Source organism: Anolis carolinensis, chromosome 6 (genome assembly GCF_035594765.1).
Source record: "Anolis carolinensis isolate JA03-04 chromosome 6, rAnoCar3.1.pri, whole genome shotgun sequence".
NCBI classification, from domain to species: Eukaryota; Metazoa; Chordata; class Lepidosauria; order Squamata; family Dactyloidae; genus Anolis; species Anolis carolinensis.
Window position 1 is genome coordinate 43,330,081 of NC_085846.1, and position 17,202 is coordinate 43,347,282.

Consider the following 17,202-nt stretch of genomic DNA (forward strand, 5'->3'; position numbering starts at 1 on the left):
AGTCAGCACTCCATACCCATGGATTCCACCATCCATGACTTGAAAATGTTTTAAATAAAAAGAAAGCTTGATTTTGCTTTCTTTTTGACTTTCATATCCCACACTGTGCAGATGAGCACACCTGCCTTCCCTCAAAGCCTTAAATGTGTTTTTCATGTATATTTAAAATATACATATCGATTGTTTTACATTTTGCTGGCCAGGCTTTGGGCATATAATCAGTAAATGTTTGAATATTAGATTTATGGTTACTTAGTTAAATTAATACAAATTATTTGTTAAAAATAGAATAAATTGTTTTTTTAAATGAACAAGGCTCATTCTCTCCATAAAGTATCCAAATAGCCTTAACAAAGGCTTTAGCTAACAGGACAAATAGCCGAAAACCTTGGAGAAGAGGAGCAGTTAGTCCAAGGACTGTGTGCTCTTTTACTAGGAATTTCCATTTATTACAATGACAACTCTCTTGAGAATTACAAAAAGTGAGTATATTGGGAAATAGTGTAATGCGAAAGGATCCTCTTGAGATGGGCATTTTATTCATATTCAGACCTGTTTAGTCTCATTTAATATACCTTCAAAGGCAATGAATAAAAAACAGATGGACTTCACATTAAAGCTAAGTGGGAGGGGGGAGGGCTGATACTGAAGCATTTGATGAAATTAAATGGTTGAAACCATCATGAAATGCATTGGAATTACAGGCCATAGTTTCTCTTCTAGAATTACATGGCTTTATGTTGAGTCTCAGAACTGAAGTGAAAACCCCACACAATCAGTCGTGTTTTTTCAACTACAGGTTTTCCCTTTTCCTCATTATTTTCAAAGGCCTGACTTAACTTGATCCATTTCATTTGCTGTTGTCACTGAAAAATTTAAGATATACGTTGGTGATATATCAGGCCAGTCAAAAGGAGCTAAAAACATTATATTAGATGGCTTCATCAATGGTAGGGGGAAAATAATGTTTTTGCTACAGAATCTGAAGACATCTCCATTATGCTTTATTCTCTGTATTGCCTTTGCTATTACATGCTATTAACATTTTACTTCTCCATTCTCTCGATCATTATCTTTGTTATCAGATGTTTTTCTTTCTGTCCATTCAATTAGATATATTAGTTAAACCGAATCTATAGATTTCACACTGTGGTCTGTTGCTTAAGTGTTATGTTTTCCCCTTTAGGGAGAAATTAAAGCAACTGATAGAAAAGAGGATTGGCAAAGAAAATTTTATTGAGAAATTGGGATTTATTAGCAAACATGAATTCTATTCCCGAGCGGCTCAGAAACCTCAACCAACCTTTTCTAGTCCAGACCATATGATGTTTGATCATGAATTTACTAAATTAGTGAAAGAGTTGGAAGGTAAGATATATTATAATATTTCTGCTTTTGTATTAGAAATATTATATCTTCTTAATGAATTTCAAGTTAAGTGTATAACTTATGTACAAGTTAAGTGAACATCAGCATCAATTTAAAAGTTTTTCCTGAATGTACTTCAGTGTTAAGACTTGCTATGAACCTAGAACAGATTGTTCTAATACAGAAGCTACTATAGATGTATTAGGTGATCTCTTATTAGACTGATTTGTTACTTACAATTTGAAGAAGCAATTCTGTGCAGTTAAAAGTGGGAGGTTGAGGGTTCAGGTGGGTCACAGCATGAAGAGACATAATTGTGCCAATTTCTAGTTCTATGAATGTGTTTCTGTTTCTCTTCTGACCAAATATATACTTAAAGTAATGTAGCGAATTCATTTTGTCACACAAAACTAAGCATCATAACTGTAGAAAAGATTGAAATTGATTGATAAACTGTATTTTAAAATAAAATAAAGCAGGACCTGTGTACAGGCATACGTTCTATAAGTAATAAAATGACATGTTTTGGAGGAAGGAAAGATAAAGAGAATGAAAGTGAATTTTAATAAGACAAAATGAACAGGTATGTTTTGTATAGATGCTTGAAATTAAAAAAACAAAAAACAAAGAATATTTGAATATTAAGTGGAAGGTTATTCCAGTGATATAGATTTAAGCCTCCAGTGGCACAGTGGATTAAACCGCTGAGCTGCTGAACTTGCTGATTCAAAGGTCAGCGGTTCGAATCTGGGGAGTGGGGTGAGCTCCCACTATTACCCCCAGCTTCTGCCAGCTTAGCCGTTCGAAAACATGCAAATGTGAGTAGATCAATAGGTACCGCTCTGGTGGGAAGGTAACAGTGCTCCATGCAGTCATGCCGGCCACATGACCTTGGAGACGTCTACGGATAACTCTGGCTCTTTGGCTTAGAAATTGAGATGAGCACCAACAACTAGTCTTAATGTCAGGGGGAAACCTTTACATTTACTATAGATTTAAGAGAAGTTGCTAGGAAGAAAGAAATAGCAGCATGCCTTAAAAATTACCTACTGCAAGCTTCTTTCCTGAAATATAAGGGGCAACAAGTAATTGATATTTTTCTTCAACATAATAATAAATGCATTGGAATATCTTAAGAAATATTATTACTAGAAATATTTGGGTGATTGCTTCCTTAATGCTTGCTGAAGTAGTCAAACCTAGATATCTAGGGAGAAAGCATTGTTTTTTTCATGCTAATAGCAGCAATTTCTTGTTTCTTGGGTGGCAATAATCAAGATAGAATTCATGAAACATCTGCCTGATACTTCTGAATTAGTAATGGCATCAAAAAGATACCCAATTTGATTTATGCAGTCTAACAAAATGGGCAATTCTTTTACAGGGGTTATAACAAAGGCTGTTTATAAATCTAGTGAAGAAGATAAGAAGGAAGAAGAAGTAAAGAAAAGTTTAGAACAGCATGACAACATAGTGACACACTATAAAAATGTCATACGAGTACAGGTAAATATCTTTTTGAAGTAGTAGCCATTTTCAAAAGTCATTGCTTGTCTCAAGAGCAAATCTAGACATGACATCAATCGCACTGTAATTAGAGCATGCACTTCTGTAAATAGTAAGCAGACTTTGGAAGGGAGTGATCTGGATTAACTGTTGCATATAAAGAGGTTTAACCCTTCCTCACTGCGCAAACATTTTCTTCATTTGGTGGGACTGGTGACTTAAGGCCCTTCCAGATAGGCCCTATATCCCAGGATCTGATCCCAGGTTTTCTGCTTTCAACTGGATTGTATGAGTCCGCAGTGCCAAATAATCTGGGATAAGCAGAAAACCTTGGATCAGATCCTGGGATATGGAGCTTGTCTGGAAGGGCCCTTAGAGTAGCAGTTCCCAAACTTTTTTGGTCATGGAACCCTTCAGAAACCATTTTTTCCCACAGAACCCTAAATCTTTCCTGATTTTTACTAAGCATTGTGAACCACAAAATTCTTCCTTCCCATGTAGTTTTATTTTAAAGTCTGTTTTAAATTTGATTTTTCAGATTTTTCGCAGAACCCCCACAATGCTTTTGTGGAGCCCTAGAGTTCTGCGGAAGACATTTTGGGAACCGTTGACTTAGAGAACCAGCAAACATTTCTCAGTGCAGTAAGCCATTGAGTTGATACTATGGGATTTTTGTAAATGGTATATAATGATCACATTCTAATACAATGAAACAGCATATCAGCCAGTTTATGTAGCAGTTGGCTGAAGGCAACCCATCCTTAGCTCTTCCTACTGGGAAACATGCGATATTTTGAATGGAAGCTCACATAGTCTACATCAGGGTGGAGTGCCTAATGGAGAGCCAGTATCATGGTTGACTGGCTGTCTTAGTGTTCATCCAATTGGTGGAATGGGCCCTGCAACCTCAGGTCTTCAATCACATCTTATTTACATCACTTTTACCCCGCGGCTTACAACAGTCAGCAATTATATTGCCCAAAATACATTTAATAAAACAGTAACAGAATACATAAACAATAAAACAGTACCACATTGATTAAAACTCTAATTAAACTCTATTAAACCATGAATTATAAAATTTAAAATGCATATATAGTTAAATTTGTCCACTAACACCTTCGCGTACGCCTTGATTCATGTACGCCTTGATCTTGAAATGCTTTGTCTAACACTTTGCAGACAGAACATTAACCATACTAGCAAATGTCCAAATGCCACACTTTCTGTCCAAAATTGCAAAAATGAAATCCCTTTCAACTCCATAATGCATCTCCCATCCACCTGCTTCCATTGGCTTCTCAAGTCCTTTGGAGGATTTGGGAACTATGATCGAAGCTCTTAACAGTTGTGTCTAGAGATGAGAAGCCCTGGAAAAAAGCCAGAAAAATTGGGGGAAACCATCGGGGGGACAGGAAACCTCCACCTCCCATTTTTCTGGGGTTTTTTCCAGGCCTTCCCATCTTTAGTTGTGTCACCTGGGGTTTGCAACGTGTGCCAAACTCTAATAAGGAACTGTCAATTGGGTGAAAACTGCTACCTCATGGTGCTGTACTACACATCTTAAGTTACTTTCTTGTTTCAGTTAGCTACTTCGATACTGTAGTGCCAATGGGGCAGTGAGTGAAGTGTTTCATATCCAATTTTCACCATGCAGAGCAAGGCTGGGACAACATGTGGCCTTGCATAACCCTAGTTTAGCCCAGTGAGTGATAAAAGAAATGGGAACTAGAGTACAACAGTATCTGGAGGCACACAGATTTCCCATCCCTACTAACAGAGTAATCCTAATGGATATAATTCATGTCGTGATGCAGAAATTTCCGAATGAGTCAGTGAGGATTTGCTATTATAGGTATCTTAAAGACATTTTACTGTAGTCACAAAAGAATGAAGCGCACCAGGGAACAGCCTAGAACCATTTTGAACAAAGCCACTAAACCATAGAAGTTTTGGAGAGTTGATGCCTGTTAAAAAATAGTAGTCTCTGTGAAAACTGATTTGTGCTTGCTGTGGGTCATAACAAAGTTGTATGTAAAAATCTAATTGCACATTTTAGTGGAACTGGAATGTAGTGTGTTATGTGGATAGTAAGACAGGGTATCAATGGAATCATTAATTCTTCACTACATTGAACTTCCAAGCAGTGTTATAATGGGCTTGTTGTATGTCTTTTGGGCTGTGTGGCCATGTTCCAGAAGTATTCTCTCCTGACGTTTCGCCCACACCTACGGCAGGCATCCTCAGAGGCTGTGTAGTGTGTTCTAATGTGTAGATAACCTGGCAGTGGTGCAGGCAGCTATCTCTGCATATTTTCTGTTGTGGGATCTTTGTTGTAAGAAAATTAAATATAATGTGATGTAGTGCGTAGTTCCATATTGAGCATTTAGTATTAAGTTTGCTTTAAGTTAATTTTCTTCTTAAATTTTATTTTTGAAGGACCAGGAACTTGAAGAACTGAAGAAGCAAGTAGAATCTTTGAAAATGCAAAATGAACAATTTCAGACAACAATCACACAACAAGTATCACAGATTCAGCAACACAAGGACCAATATAACCTTCTTAAAGTACAGCTAGGTACAACTGCGAGTAATGTCTTGTATAATCTTTGCAAATTATACTGCTTTGGAACCATATGAATAGTCAGTATTAGTCTGCTCCTTTATAGGCATTTGGAGTCATTCCTACTGCTTCATCAAGTTGGAATCGGGTGGTTGTAGTGTAGGGATTCTATTGTTATTAGTGATTCTGGGTAATATTCTTAAAGGATATTGGCTCAAAGGATCAAAGAACAAGAAAGAGGGCCGAAGTTGATGGAAATAGAGCAGTTATTTAAAAGAGGTAGATAAAAGCCTGGAGTATCAAAGGCTGAGAGAATAGAGATAGAAGGGTGTTAATTTGGGATTCTATAGAAGCCTCCTAAGTAACAGAATAGAACCAGGCATTAGATTCAGGAAGAGCTTGATGAGTGTCATGGAGATTAGTGGGAAGAGTAGGTTACAGACTCTTGCCATTGTTTTTGGAATATAAGAATTTGCCCTTCATTCCTAGAAATAACTGATGGGGAAAATGTTGTGGATATAAATTTATATCAGAGACCTGGTATAAAATGACGTTAGAATTATCTTCCAAAAATAGTACATCTCTTTGGAAGAAATAGTTGCTGGTATACACATGTCTTGTAATATCCCAGAGGAAATATACATTTAAAATGAATTTTGAGTCATGCTTATCTTGATGTCTTGTATCCCGAACACTGCCAGTAAGACATTTCCAAATTGAATTTACAGGAAAAGAAAACCAGCACCATACTTCTCACAGTGATGTGGCTCAAATGAATGGTGTTCAGCCAGAAGATATCAGCAAATTGCGCGATGAGATTGAAGAATGGAAACGCAAGCTTGAACTATTACAGGAACAGTTAAAAGAAAAGGACTCTTTGATTGAAACCTTAGTGAGTAAACAAAGCCTTAGAAAATGTTGGCTGTTAATACCTGATCTGAAATTCTGAGCCATTCTTTTCTTATATGTAGCACATTATATCACATTCAGAAACATTGACTTAATGCAAAAATAATTGATGTGTTGGATCCTACAGTGTTAATTGATGAAAAAAATCCAAAACAAACAAGATCTAAATTGAGTGCTGTATTAATATTAATTCTTTTTAAAATATATGTTTTTAAAAGATGGGAGAATGAAGCATCACAGGAAAGCTAACCATAATTCTTAATTTAAAATATGAAATTGTTCAGTTTTGCTTAAAATGTGTTGCAAATACTATAAATACCCATGGTGTTTGAAGCAACTCCATTAGCACGACACTGTTTTAAAAAATCCAGTTTGAAATCTTATTTCAGCGTAAATTATGTGAATTTATTTTGGATCTGCTATTTATAGGCAAAATGATAATGTTCTTTTAGATCACTTTGACAATTTCTGATCACTGACAATACCTGTTGTTGCGTCTTTAACAAGAAAATTAAGGTTCTCAGGACAGAAACTCTTTGCTAAAATTGTTTACAATCATCAAAGAACTGTGTGTTTGTTAATATCTGATATTTGCAGAAGCTCCCATCAATAGAAGGAGGAACAACAGAACAGTCTTCCCAAACCAATAAACCAAGTGGTGGCCCTGATGCTGACAATGAACTATATAAGGTCAGAAATTCTTGTTTGTTTTCTAGAGCACTTTTTGCTAAACCGTGGGTCCTAACCCAAAACGGGGTCCCCTTAGTTCATTCTTGGGGTCACGAAAAGTTTGGAAAAAGTAAAATGTTTCTGAGCATTAATTTGGACATTGACACCAATCTGTGTTTACAGTGGAGTCAGCAGAAAATGCTTTAACTGTACTTCATAAAAAGGGGAACCAGTCTATTTAGCAAGGACTTGCAAATGCTGATTTATCATCGGTGAATGTTTAGTTTTCATACCTATTTTGTATGTTAGGCCAGAGAGGGTTGTAGAAAAATTTATCAGGTGGAAAGGGGTCATGCTTGGAAAAGGTTTAAGAAGCCATAGTCAAGATGTATCTGTGGAAGGATTTATGTGATCATCAGCAGAGGTCATTCTGAATTAAATTGCATGCTTGAAAAATAGGACCTCTTAAACTTTTCCCCCTTAATTTGTCCCTTCTGATGGAAGGCTTCCACCCTGAGCCATGTTTAATGGACTCACTCTAATACAGTCTATTCAGATCCCATGCCCTGTTAACATCAGGCATTTCGTAGCACATTTCATTTGTTTCTGTTACCCCATCCTACCCAGATAGGATGTATAGGAAGGTATAACAGACTAACTTATATGCCTTTGGCAAGCCTCAAAACATCCTAATAGTTTTTTATAGCTGCAAATTGTGGAATTCCAGCAAGGTTATTTATACCTCCCTCTATAAGAGAAGGAAATTATGTCTGAATGCTGGAAATGGAAGGAGTTATGGGATCTCATCCTTCGATTCCTGCTTCCATGTCCTCAACTAAGTGAAATTTTCAGAGTTACCCACATTGCAGAAATTCAAGTTGTGTAAAATTAAGTTATTACTGTGACTAGATCTGTAGGCAGAGCTGATATAGCATAAAGTGGCCAAAAGCGTTATTTTTGGCCATCCAGTGCAAAGTCATGACACGCACATTCGTGAAGCATTTCATATTTTTCGCTTTTAAAGGTTTAAACTGTTTATTTTTAATACTATTCATACATGATTCTATTTTAATGTTTGTATATTTTAGGTTTTAAATTGTATTGAATTGGTTTTACTGTAAACCTTTTTTTTAAAACAGAAAATGCAGAATACAAATAAAAAAACAGAAAATGCAGAATACAAATAAAAATAAAAATTATAGCTAATAATAATAATAATAATAATATAATAACAATAATAATAATAATAATAATAATAATAATAATAATAATAATAATAATAATAGATAGACAGTGCTGTCCCAAGTTCAAGGTTGACATTGCTATGTTAAAAACAAGCTAAATATGTATACCTGACTAGAAGTTTTCTTTGGAAGCTTCAATTTATTGGTTGTCATATGACAACCCAAGCATCAGCCGATGGTCTGATATTTGATATATGTCATCTGTGTAATGATGACAACACACTTTAAATTCCTGAGCAGTCCCCCCAGTGATTTAAGTCATGCTTATATGGCTAACAATAACAATAGAGGTGACTTATCTTTTACAGGAAGTTGAAACGTTGAGGAGCAAAATCCAGTCACAGTCTTCAGACATCAATAAACTTCAGACTGAAAATCATGAACTGCTTCAGAAACTGGTAATGTTGTAAACTTCTTACTATAGCTTTTGTTTCATTGCAGTTCCAATGAGCTATGAACATATGTGTCACTTAGTATTGTATAATAAGTAGCCAAGGCCTGCTTGTTTATCAGTGTAGCTCTACCCAAATCACTCTTGATTTCATTGAAAATAGTCACAGATAATTATTCTGGGAAAAGAATCCTGTCCACCTCCAAACTTATTCAGTGTTCTTGGTTTTTCAGAGCCTAACTCCAGTTCCTGTATCAGGAGATGGCGGCACTGTTGTGGTCTCAAAGACAGCTGACTTGGATGGGAGGCTCTCAACACTCTTGCAGGAGACTAAAGAATTAAAGGTTGCTTTCTAATAAAAAATGCTGCAACTTTAATTACATGTTTGGTTAAGTTTTGCTTTGTTGACCTTGTTTTTGTTAGACTCCCAATTATATAACATACATATTTTCTATTAAATAAATTGTATTATTTTGTAGTCTTGGAAACATATTTTTAATCTGGATCTAAACAGAGTTTGGACTTTCTTAAATCAGTTTTTATTAGTTGGGTTGCTGCTAGCTTCAGAATTGTTTTAAAGGAAGTATAGCCAGTTTTTGACAAAGCAAAGGCTTTCTCAATAAATCGGGCGTATGGAGACTTAAGCATCCAAAAGCCAAGAAAGTATGTTTAAAAAAAATCTGTAGTTTTACTTAATCTTAATACTTTTAGTGTTAATCTCCTGAGATGTTCAAAGACATCGACATATTATGAACAGGGAAGTAGAGATATTAATTCATGCATGCTGAGAATTCCTGTTCTTCCATTTTTCTGTCCTCTTCAAACAGGGATTCAAAAATGCGTTCAGCTGTGTGCTTAAAATATTTGTTAAGCATTGAAAGAGAAATGGTCTTCCACTTTGAAAAGGGATATCAAAGACATGCCAAGATCAATAACAAGGCAGGTTCACATTCTGAATGGCTGTCTTGTGCATTTGATACATTTTATATCCAGGTATCCCCCACTTATGTGACAAATTATGGACCAGAGCACTGTCTGAAACAAAAATCATTGAAGCATGGACCCAATCTTTTGCTAGCTTTTTATGAGCTGAGAGAAAAAGTGGCACATTGTCGCAGAAGCACATGGCAGGTTGGGGAAACATGATGAATGAGTTCAAAAGAAAGTCTGTAAACCTATTGGGTGGGAGACGTACGCTATTCTCTGAAGACAGGAGCCGTTCTGTAAATATTAATTATTGAAATCACCCAGACATGATTAGCTTTAGATATATTTGATGTATTTTCTGAAGTTGGTATCAGAAGACTGCCAGCATTGAGTAAGAACCATATGTTGAACGCTTGAGTTGTAATCACAATAGAAATTGGTTGAAAAGCAGATTGATGAAAAGTGAAGGACACCTTTCTTTTTACAATTCATCTTAGTAACTTGGGAAAACATCCCAAGGTAATACTGTTAGTGATAAAACACTTGCAGATATCCCCAGCACTGACAAATTCTTATGGGGTCTTTGCTATCTTCTGCTTGAGAAAAAACTCAGTCTGAGAATAACTGCCAGTTGGAGTTGATAAAATATATTACTGAATATAAGACAACTTCACTTATTCATGACTGAAATAGTGGAGAAAGAGTATGTTGGTGCTTTTTCTTCAAACTGTATCTTTTAGATTTGCTCCTTTTTCATACAAATTGATTTGAACCTCTAGAGAAGGTTCTCTATTACCTCTTCTAATTACAATGGGTGACTTTTAGAACTAAGCAATCTTTGCGGGAGACTCCAGTTAACTTTCACAATGGAGGAATGTTGAATTTTTGCTAAACTGATAGATTACTTAAACAATGTAGCAGCGAGGTGTGCATCACTTCTAGATACGCAAGTATTTCATGCATATTATTTTTTTCCATTGCCAGAATGAACTTACAGCCCTCAATGAGGAAAAGGCATCATTGAAATTGCAGCTGGACTCATCTAATAGTACTGTAGCGATTTTGCAAAATGAGAAAAGTAAATTGCAACAAGAGTTGGCAGAATCTAAAAAAGAGCAGGATGACCTTCTGGTGCTTCTGGCTGATCAAGACCAGAAAATAATTGCATTAAAGAATAAGCTCAAGGAACTTGGAGAACCGGTAAGATGCATATTCAGTTAAAGGCATGAGGCTTGATTTGCCCTGACACGTCAATATCTGTCATTTGCTTGCAGCATTCCTTCATTCCTGAGCTTTTTATTGTATGATGGATGAAGCTCAGCTTTTTGAAAATAATTGAAATGAGTTAAATTGTGCCTGCAACGTTTGTGAAGCCTGCTGTTGCCACTATAAGGTGTAAACAGCTCTTCCTGTATGTCTCCAGTGCAAACTTGAATCTTACCAGTATTTATCTGAAGCATGGGACAAACATGAGGCTAGCCTAGTATGCCACCACGAGCTCTTTGAAGAAAGGGCAGGATAAAAAATGAACCAGTAAAGTAATAAACAAGTTACTGGGCAAAGCTGATGTCATAATATGTGCATCTGATTATAGTACAGTTTGAAATTCTGGAGAACACATTTGTTAGTCACAAAATGTGAACTAGACAATTTAAATCTTAATTGCTTTGTTGTAATTCTGGTAAAATCTGATTAAACATGGATTAACTCTATTATTATTGACACAACGACATAGTATGACACAGCAAACAAGATAGATATGCTGGATTTCGTGTCACAAAATTGTAAGTCGAACACTTCCCAAGTGTTTAGGACTGATGTATTTTCGGATGATGTGCGCAGATCCCAGTAGGGTGGCCTTTTGCAATTGGCAGATTGTGATTTTGTCAAAGTTTATTGTTTCCAAATGCTGGCTGAGATCTTTTGGCATGGCACCCAGTGTGCCGATTACCACCAGGACCACCTGTACTGGTTTCTGCCAGAGTCTTTGAAGTTCGATCTTGAGCTCCTGATAGCGGCTGAGTTATTATTATTATTATTATTATTATTATTAACAACTTTATTTATACTCTGCCTTTCTCCCCATGGGGACTCAAGGCGGCTAAAAATCCCACAGATCCTAGTTTTAACAACACAATGCAAAAAATTAAAAAGTGAAATAATGCAGTATGGATGAAGGTAAAAAGCAAAGTAATATATAATAAATGCTATTAAAATAGCCTTCAAAAATTCACACACACATACCCCGCCTGCTCTGAATCTACCTACATTTCCCCAGCAGCATGCACCTTATTCTTCCTCAAAGCCTGCTGGCAGAAGAAGGTTTTGACCTGCATATGAAAGGCCAGCAGAGATGGGGCCATCCTTGTCTCTCTTGGGAAAGAGTCTACTTAGTTGGAATTTTACCAAGACATAACACTCCCTCTTGCACAATGTGACCCTTGTTTTCCTCCCTTGCTGAAAATCTTTTCATGCTTTAACAGTCTCCTTTTTTTTATGTCAGGAGCAAGTTGAGAAATTCCAAGTTTCTTCTGGTGTGAGAGAATTGGATGTCTGCATGGGCATTCCCCAGGGGATGCCCAGATGTTTTACTATCCTGTGGGAGGCTTCTCTCATGTCCTCACATGGGAAGCTGGAGCTGACAGATGGGAGCTCACCCCGCTCCCCGGATTCAAACCACCGACCTTTTGGTCAGCAGTCCTGCCAGCACAAGGGTTTAACCCAGGCATGGGCAAACTAAGGCCCAGGGGCCGGATGTGGCCCCCAAGGCACTTACCTTAGGCCCTCCTTATTTACCCTGTCCTTTTGGCATAAGAATATGGAAGCCTGCAGCAGCTGAGAGCTCTCTGGAGTGATCTCAGTCACCGCGTGTCTCGTCCGAGCATAAGGACGGTGGAAGCAGTCCCATCCTTATGCTAAGACAGCTCAAGGAAAGCACGTGGTGACTAAGAGCCCTCTGGAGCACTCTTGGCCACCTCCTGTCCCGCATTCCTCTGAGAGCGCTGAGAGGGGTGTGACTATTACACGGTGGAGGCTATTATGTGATTAAATAATAAAAGTTATTATTGTTATTACTATTATTATTTACGTCAGTTAGCTGTTTTGATGATCTGTTGCCCAGCTAACGAATTAAATAATTGATTAAGCATTATTCTTCCCCCCTTCCTCACCCCCCAGGTTGAAGATGAAGATGATACTGAGTCTGGTGACCAAGGCGAAGATGATGAAGAGGAGGATGGAGAAGAAGAGGAAGATTAATTGTCCTCTATAGTGTCAAATATGGGAATCTTATAATGGGAATCTGACATTAACAAAATGTGATGCAAAATATGGTTAAGGAAGGATCACTAGAACTAGTCCTGAGTTTCTGATGCAGTCAAGAAATGCTTTGTAGCCAAGAATAAACTCATCCATTTTAAGTTTTATTGCACATGCAAAATGAATTGTTAATGCATTAAAGGCAGTTTTAGATGCTTTCTGAAGCATTGAAGGTAATGGCATGATAAACTAAATGTGCTGCCATTCGCATTTGTGTTTGTCATTACTTAACCTTTCTCTTTCTCTCTCTTTGATCTTTGATGTGATTAAATATGGTATAACTATGGTTTAACATCTGTCGAACTGCCGCCTATATTCAGCATGGAGAGAGAACTCATGGGCTCTTTCTTGCTACCATTTATTCAAAGTTGAAGGTAGATGGAGTGGGCAAGTTGAGAGGATTATACCTTTGGAGTTTCTTCTCAGTGGATTTCACTTGAGAGGAGCTGTCCAGCGTTGAGTGCCTTGTGCCTGAGAGGGCTGCGTTCTGTACCTCAGAAGCAAAGGAGGAGCTGAAAGAGTGTGGAAGGGTTTTCCTAAAGATTAGGATTTGGTAGTGCATTAAAGCAATTTTTTTTAAAAAAACAAAACAAAAATTCCATGCAGACATATTAGATGCTACCAGATTATCCCTTTAAGACAAACCTTTGTTCTTTTATTGAGGTCATGTGCTGATGGATAATTTATTGACTTTAATGCCCAAGAAATAGATTTTTAAAAAAGAATTATACACAGTTGCTGCATCAATTTGTTTTGGTAATAAAAATAGATACTATTAATTTTTTAGTATTCCTTTATTTGACTTCTGATTGCATTTAATCATGTTTCTTGAATGCCATTTTGTTTGGAATAGTCTTTAATTTATTATTTGAAGGTCTGACTAACTGAAATGATACCAGACATAGCATGCTTTATCAGAAACACTGGGCAATGGATACATTTGTTAGCAAGTTTGTGAAATTTCTACATCGTGTGGTTATTAACTCAGCTTTTAACACTAAGGTTAAAAAAGGCTAACACTAAAATAAGTATTTGGAATAGTTTGGGAATACTCCTATAGAAATATGTATTTAAGATGCCCTATTTTGTACCAGTATGTCAAGATACAGTTAAAATCATAAACTACGTTCCAGCTAAATAAATTGGACTGCTACCTCAACAATGTTATCCCTTTTTGGAAATGCAGATGTTCAATATGCAAAAGGTTTTCTGCTGTCACTCTTGACATTTGGTTCTATTATATTTTTCCCATGTAAGGAGAAAGAGGCTTCGTTAAGAGTGTTACAAAATTAAGACATCTGAATAATGAATTATAATTACACTGACAAACACACATTTTGATGCCTCGAATGTGAGACCTGTTTCTGGGTATGTTTGACCTGCTGATTTCAAAAGTAACACCAGTTTTCCGCTATCTGTCAGCTCTAGTTTTTGAGATATCGAACATGTGCCACATACCACTCTTCACTCCAAGGCAGTAGTTCTCAACCTGGGGTCCCCAGAAATTTTTGGCCTTCAACTCCCAGAAATCCTAACAGCTGGTAAACTGGCTGGGATTTCTTTCTGGAAGTTGTAGGCCAAAACACCTGGGGGATCCACAGGTTGGGAACCACTGATCTAAGGTAAAGGTAAGGTAAAGGTTTTCCCTTGACATAAAGTCTAGTTGTGTCTGACTCTAGGAGCAGAAAACAAACATTCTACCTCTTATGACACCCTTGCACATATTTGTATATGGCTATCATGTCTCTTCTCAACCTTCTCTTCTGCAGGCTAAACATGGCCAGTTCTTTAAGATGTTCCTCATAGGGATTCATGGTTTCTAGGCCTTTGATCATTTTAGTTGCCCTCCTCTGGACACCTTCCAGCTTGTCAATATCTCTTTTGAATTGTGATGCCAAGAATTGGACACAGTATTCCAGGTGAGGTCTAATAAAAGTGGAATACAAAGGCACCATGACTTCTCTCGATCTAGACACTAGATTCTTTCTGGTGCAGCCCAAAATCCCATTGGCTTTTTTAGCTGCTGCATCACATTGTTGGTTCATGTTCAACTTGTCCACAAAGACTCCAAGATCTTTTTCACATGGATTGTTGTTGAGCCAGACATTACCCATTCTGTTTCTTTGCATCTCATTTTTTTCTGCCTAAGTGTAGTCTCTTACATTTGTCCTTGTTGAATTCATTTTGTTTTGGCCCAGCTTATCGGTTAAGATAATTTTGAATTCTGATCCTGTCCTCTCGAATATTAGCTATCCCTCCCAATTTGGTGTCATCTGCAAATTTGATAAGCACGCTCTCTAAACCTTCATCCAAGTCATGAATAAAGATGTTGAACTGTGCTGGGCCCAGGACTGAACTGTGTGGCTTCCACTAGTCACTTCTTTCCAGGATGAAGAGGAACCATTGAGGAGAAGCACCCTTTGGGTTTGGTCACTTAGCCAATTACAGATCCACTTAATAGTAGCATTGCCTAGCCCACATTTGACTAGTTTGCTTGCAAGAAGGTCATGGGGAACTTTTTTGCAGGCCTTACTGAAATGCTCCATCCACAGCCTTCCCTGCATCTACCAAGCTTGTAACTCTATCAAAAAAGAGGATAAGATTAGTCTGACATGACATGTTTTTGAGAAATCCATGTTGACTTATAGTAATCACAGCATTTTATCTAAGTGATTACTTCTGTTCCCTTTTGTTTCCAATGCAGGACCTTTTTCTAGTGAATTTCAGTGTGCCTGAAGTGACACAATATCACTTCTGGCTGCCCTTTTGGCCAATTTTTAGCTAATTTTTTCATCTTTTTTGGTATTTAGGGGTCTTGGGGATTTGCATAGTAAGGAGAAGAAAACCTTAGTATTTTTAGGCAATTTGATCCGCTTCTGGGCAAAGAGTTGCCTAGAAAGTATCCCAACTTTTTCATTTAGTCAGCAGCATTGCAATGGAACTTTATTTGCTGCTGCTACTGTTTATGAATTTGAAAATGTGTTATTTGCCTTTTAGTGTCCTGTGTGCCAGGTCCCTACATGGCCAAGATGTGACTTGTCCTCTAACTACATTGATATATATATCTTCTTCTGAAGTGAAGTGAATAATATATATATATAGCAATTGTTTAGATGTTTCGGACTTCTGACTCTTGACGGAGCTGGTTAGGCCTCTGGGAGCTAAACCCCAAACACTTGGAAGACTATTATATTTGGAAACCAATGCTCTGGACCATCTAAACTGACAGCAGAAGTAACATTGGAGATAAAATGTAGCCCTATAATTCAGTGGTTTCAATCTGTGGGTCCCCAGATGTTTTGACCTTCAACTCCCAGAAATCCTAACAGCTGGTAAACTGGGAGTTGTAGGCCAAAACACCTGGGGACCACAGATTGAGAACCACTGCTCTAACTGGATTCTAAGGCCATCTCCCGAGGATCTTCTCAAGATGTATTCCCAACAGAGAGGTTAGCTAAGATATAGGTAAAGATAAAGGTTTTCCCCTGACATCAAGTCCAGTCGTGTCCGACTCTGTGGGTTGGTGCTCATCTCAGTTTCTAAGCCGAAGAGCCACCGTTGTCCATAGACACCTCCAAGGTAATGTGACCGGCATGATTGCATGGAGCACTGTTACCTTCCGTCGGAGTGGTACCTATTAATCTCACATTTGCATTTTTTGAACTGTTAAGTTGGCAGAAGCTGGGGCTAACAGTGGGAGCTTACCCCGCTCCCCGGATTTGAACCACTGACCTTTCAGTCAGCACATTCAGCAACTCAGCGGTTTAACCCTCTCCACTACCTGTACTGACATGGATTTGTCAGTACTGATACTTCAAGTGAGAATTACCCCCTTCAGAGACATTTGATTTCTACACATTCGTTGCTTCATTGCTTGAATTTCAATTACAAGCTAGGAGCTACAGACTTTGTTAACACAACTGTCACCTAGAGAAGGTTTCAGATTTTTACTATATTAAAACTGCATTAATGAACACTATTTTGGCATACAATCCATGCAACTTTCCACAGGGTGGCACTGTTTCCATTTCCTGAGCAAACACTACTACCCTGTTTCCCCTAAAATAAGACATCCCCAGAAAATAAGACCTAGTAGAGGTTTTGCTGAATTGCTAAATATAAGGCCTCCCCCAAAAGTAAGACCTAGCAAAGTTTTTGTTTGGAAGCATGCCCAACGAACAGAACACCACAGCAGGCAGGATCGGTAAATGTACGTACCATAAAGTGTTGTACATGGAAATACATGTAGTAACAAGAAATTCTTGATAGGATTCACAGTTTGTCTGGTTATGCTGGTTTGTGATTAC

The 17,202-nt window shown here is 37.5% G+C and overlaps 1 protein-coding gene across 4 annotated transcripts in view; it reads left to right on the forward strand.

The window, feature by feature from the left end:
* uso1 (USO1 vesicle transport factor) overlaps positions 1-13,674 on the forward strand; it is a 46,482-nt gene extending 32,808 nt beyond the window's left edge. For all 4 annotated transcript variants that reach the window (XM_008113076.3, XM_008113078.3, XM_008113077.3 and 1 more), the window contains 10 exons: positions 364-482; positions 1,187-1,368; positions 2,753-2,874; positions 5,314-5,452; positions 6,166-6,329; positions 6,944-7,036; positions 8,568-8,657; positions 8,884-8,994; positions 10,562-10,777; positions 12,755-13,674. In XM_008113076.3, the coding sequence (XP_008111283.1) occupies positions 364-482; positions 1,187-1,368; positions 2,753-2,874; positions 5,314-5,452; positions 6,166-6,329; positions 6,944-7,036; positions 8,568-8,657; positions 8,884-8,994; positions 10,562-10,777; positions 12,755-12,835 (1,317 nt within the window). In that variant the 3' untranslated portion in view covers positions 12,836-13,674. The remainder of the gene's footprint in view (positions 1-363; positions 483-1,186; positions 1,369-2,752; positions 2,875-5,313; positions 5,453-6,165; positions 6,330-6,943; positions 7,037-8,567; positions 8,658-8,883; positions 8,995-10,561; positions 10,778-12,754) is intronic.
* Positions 13,675-17,202: the final 3,528 nt, after the last annotated feature.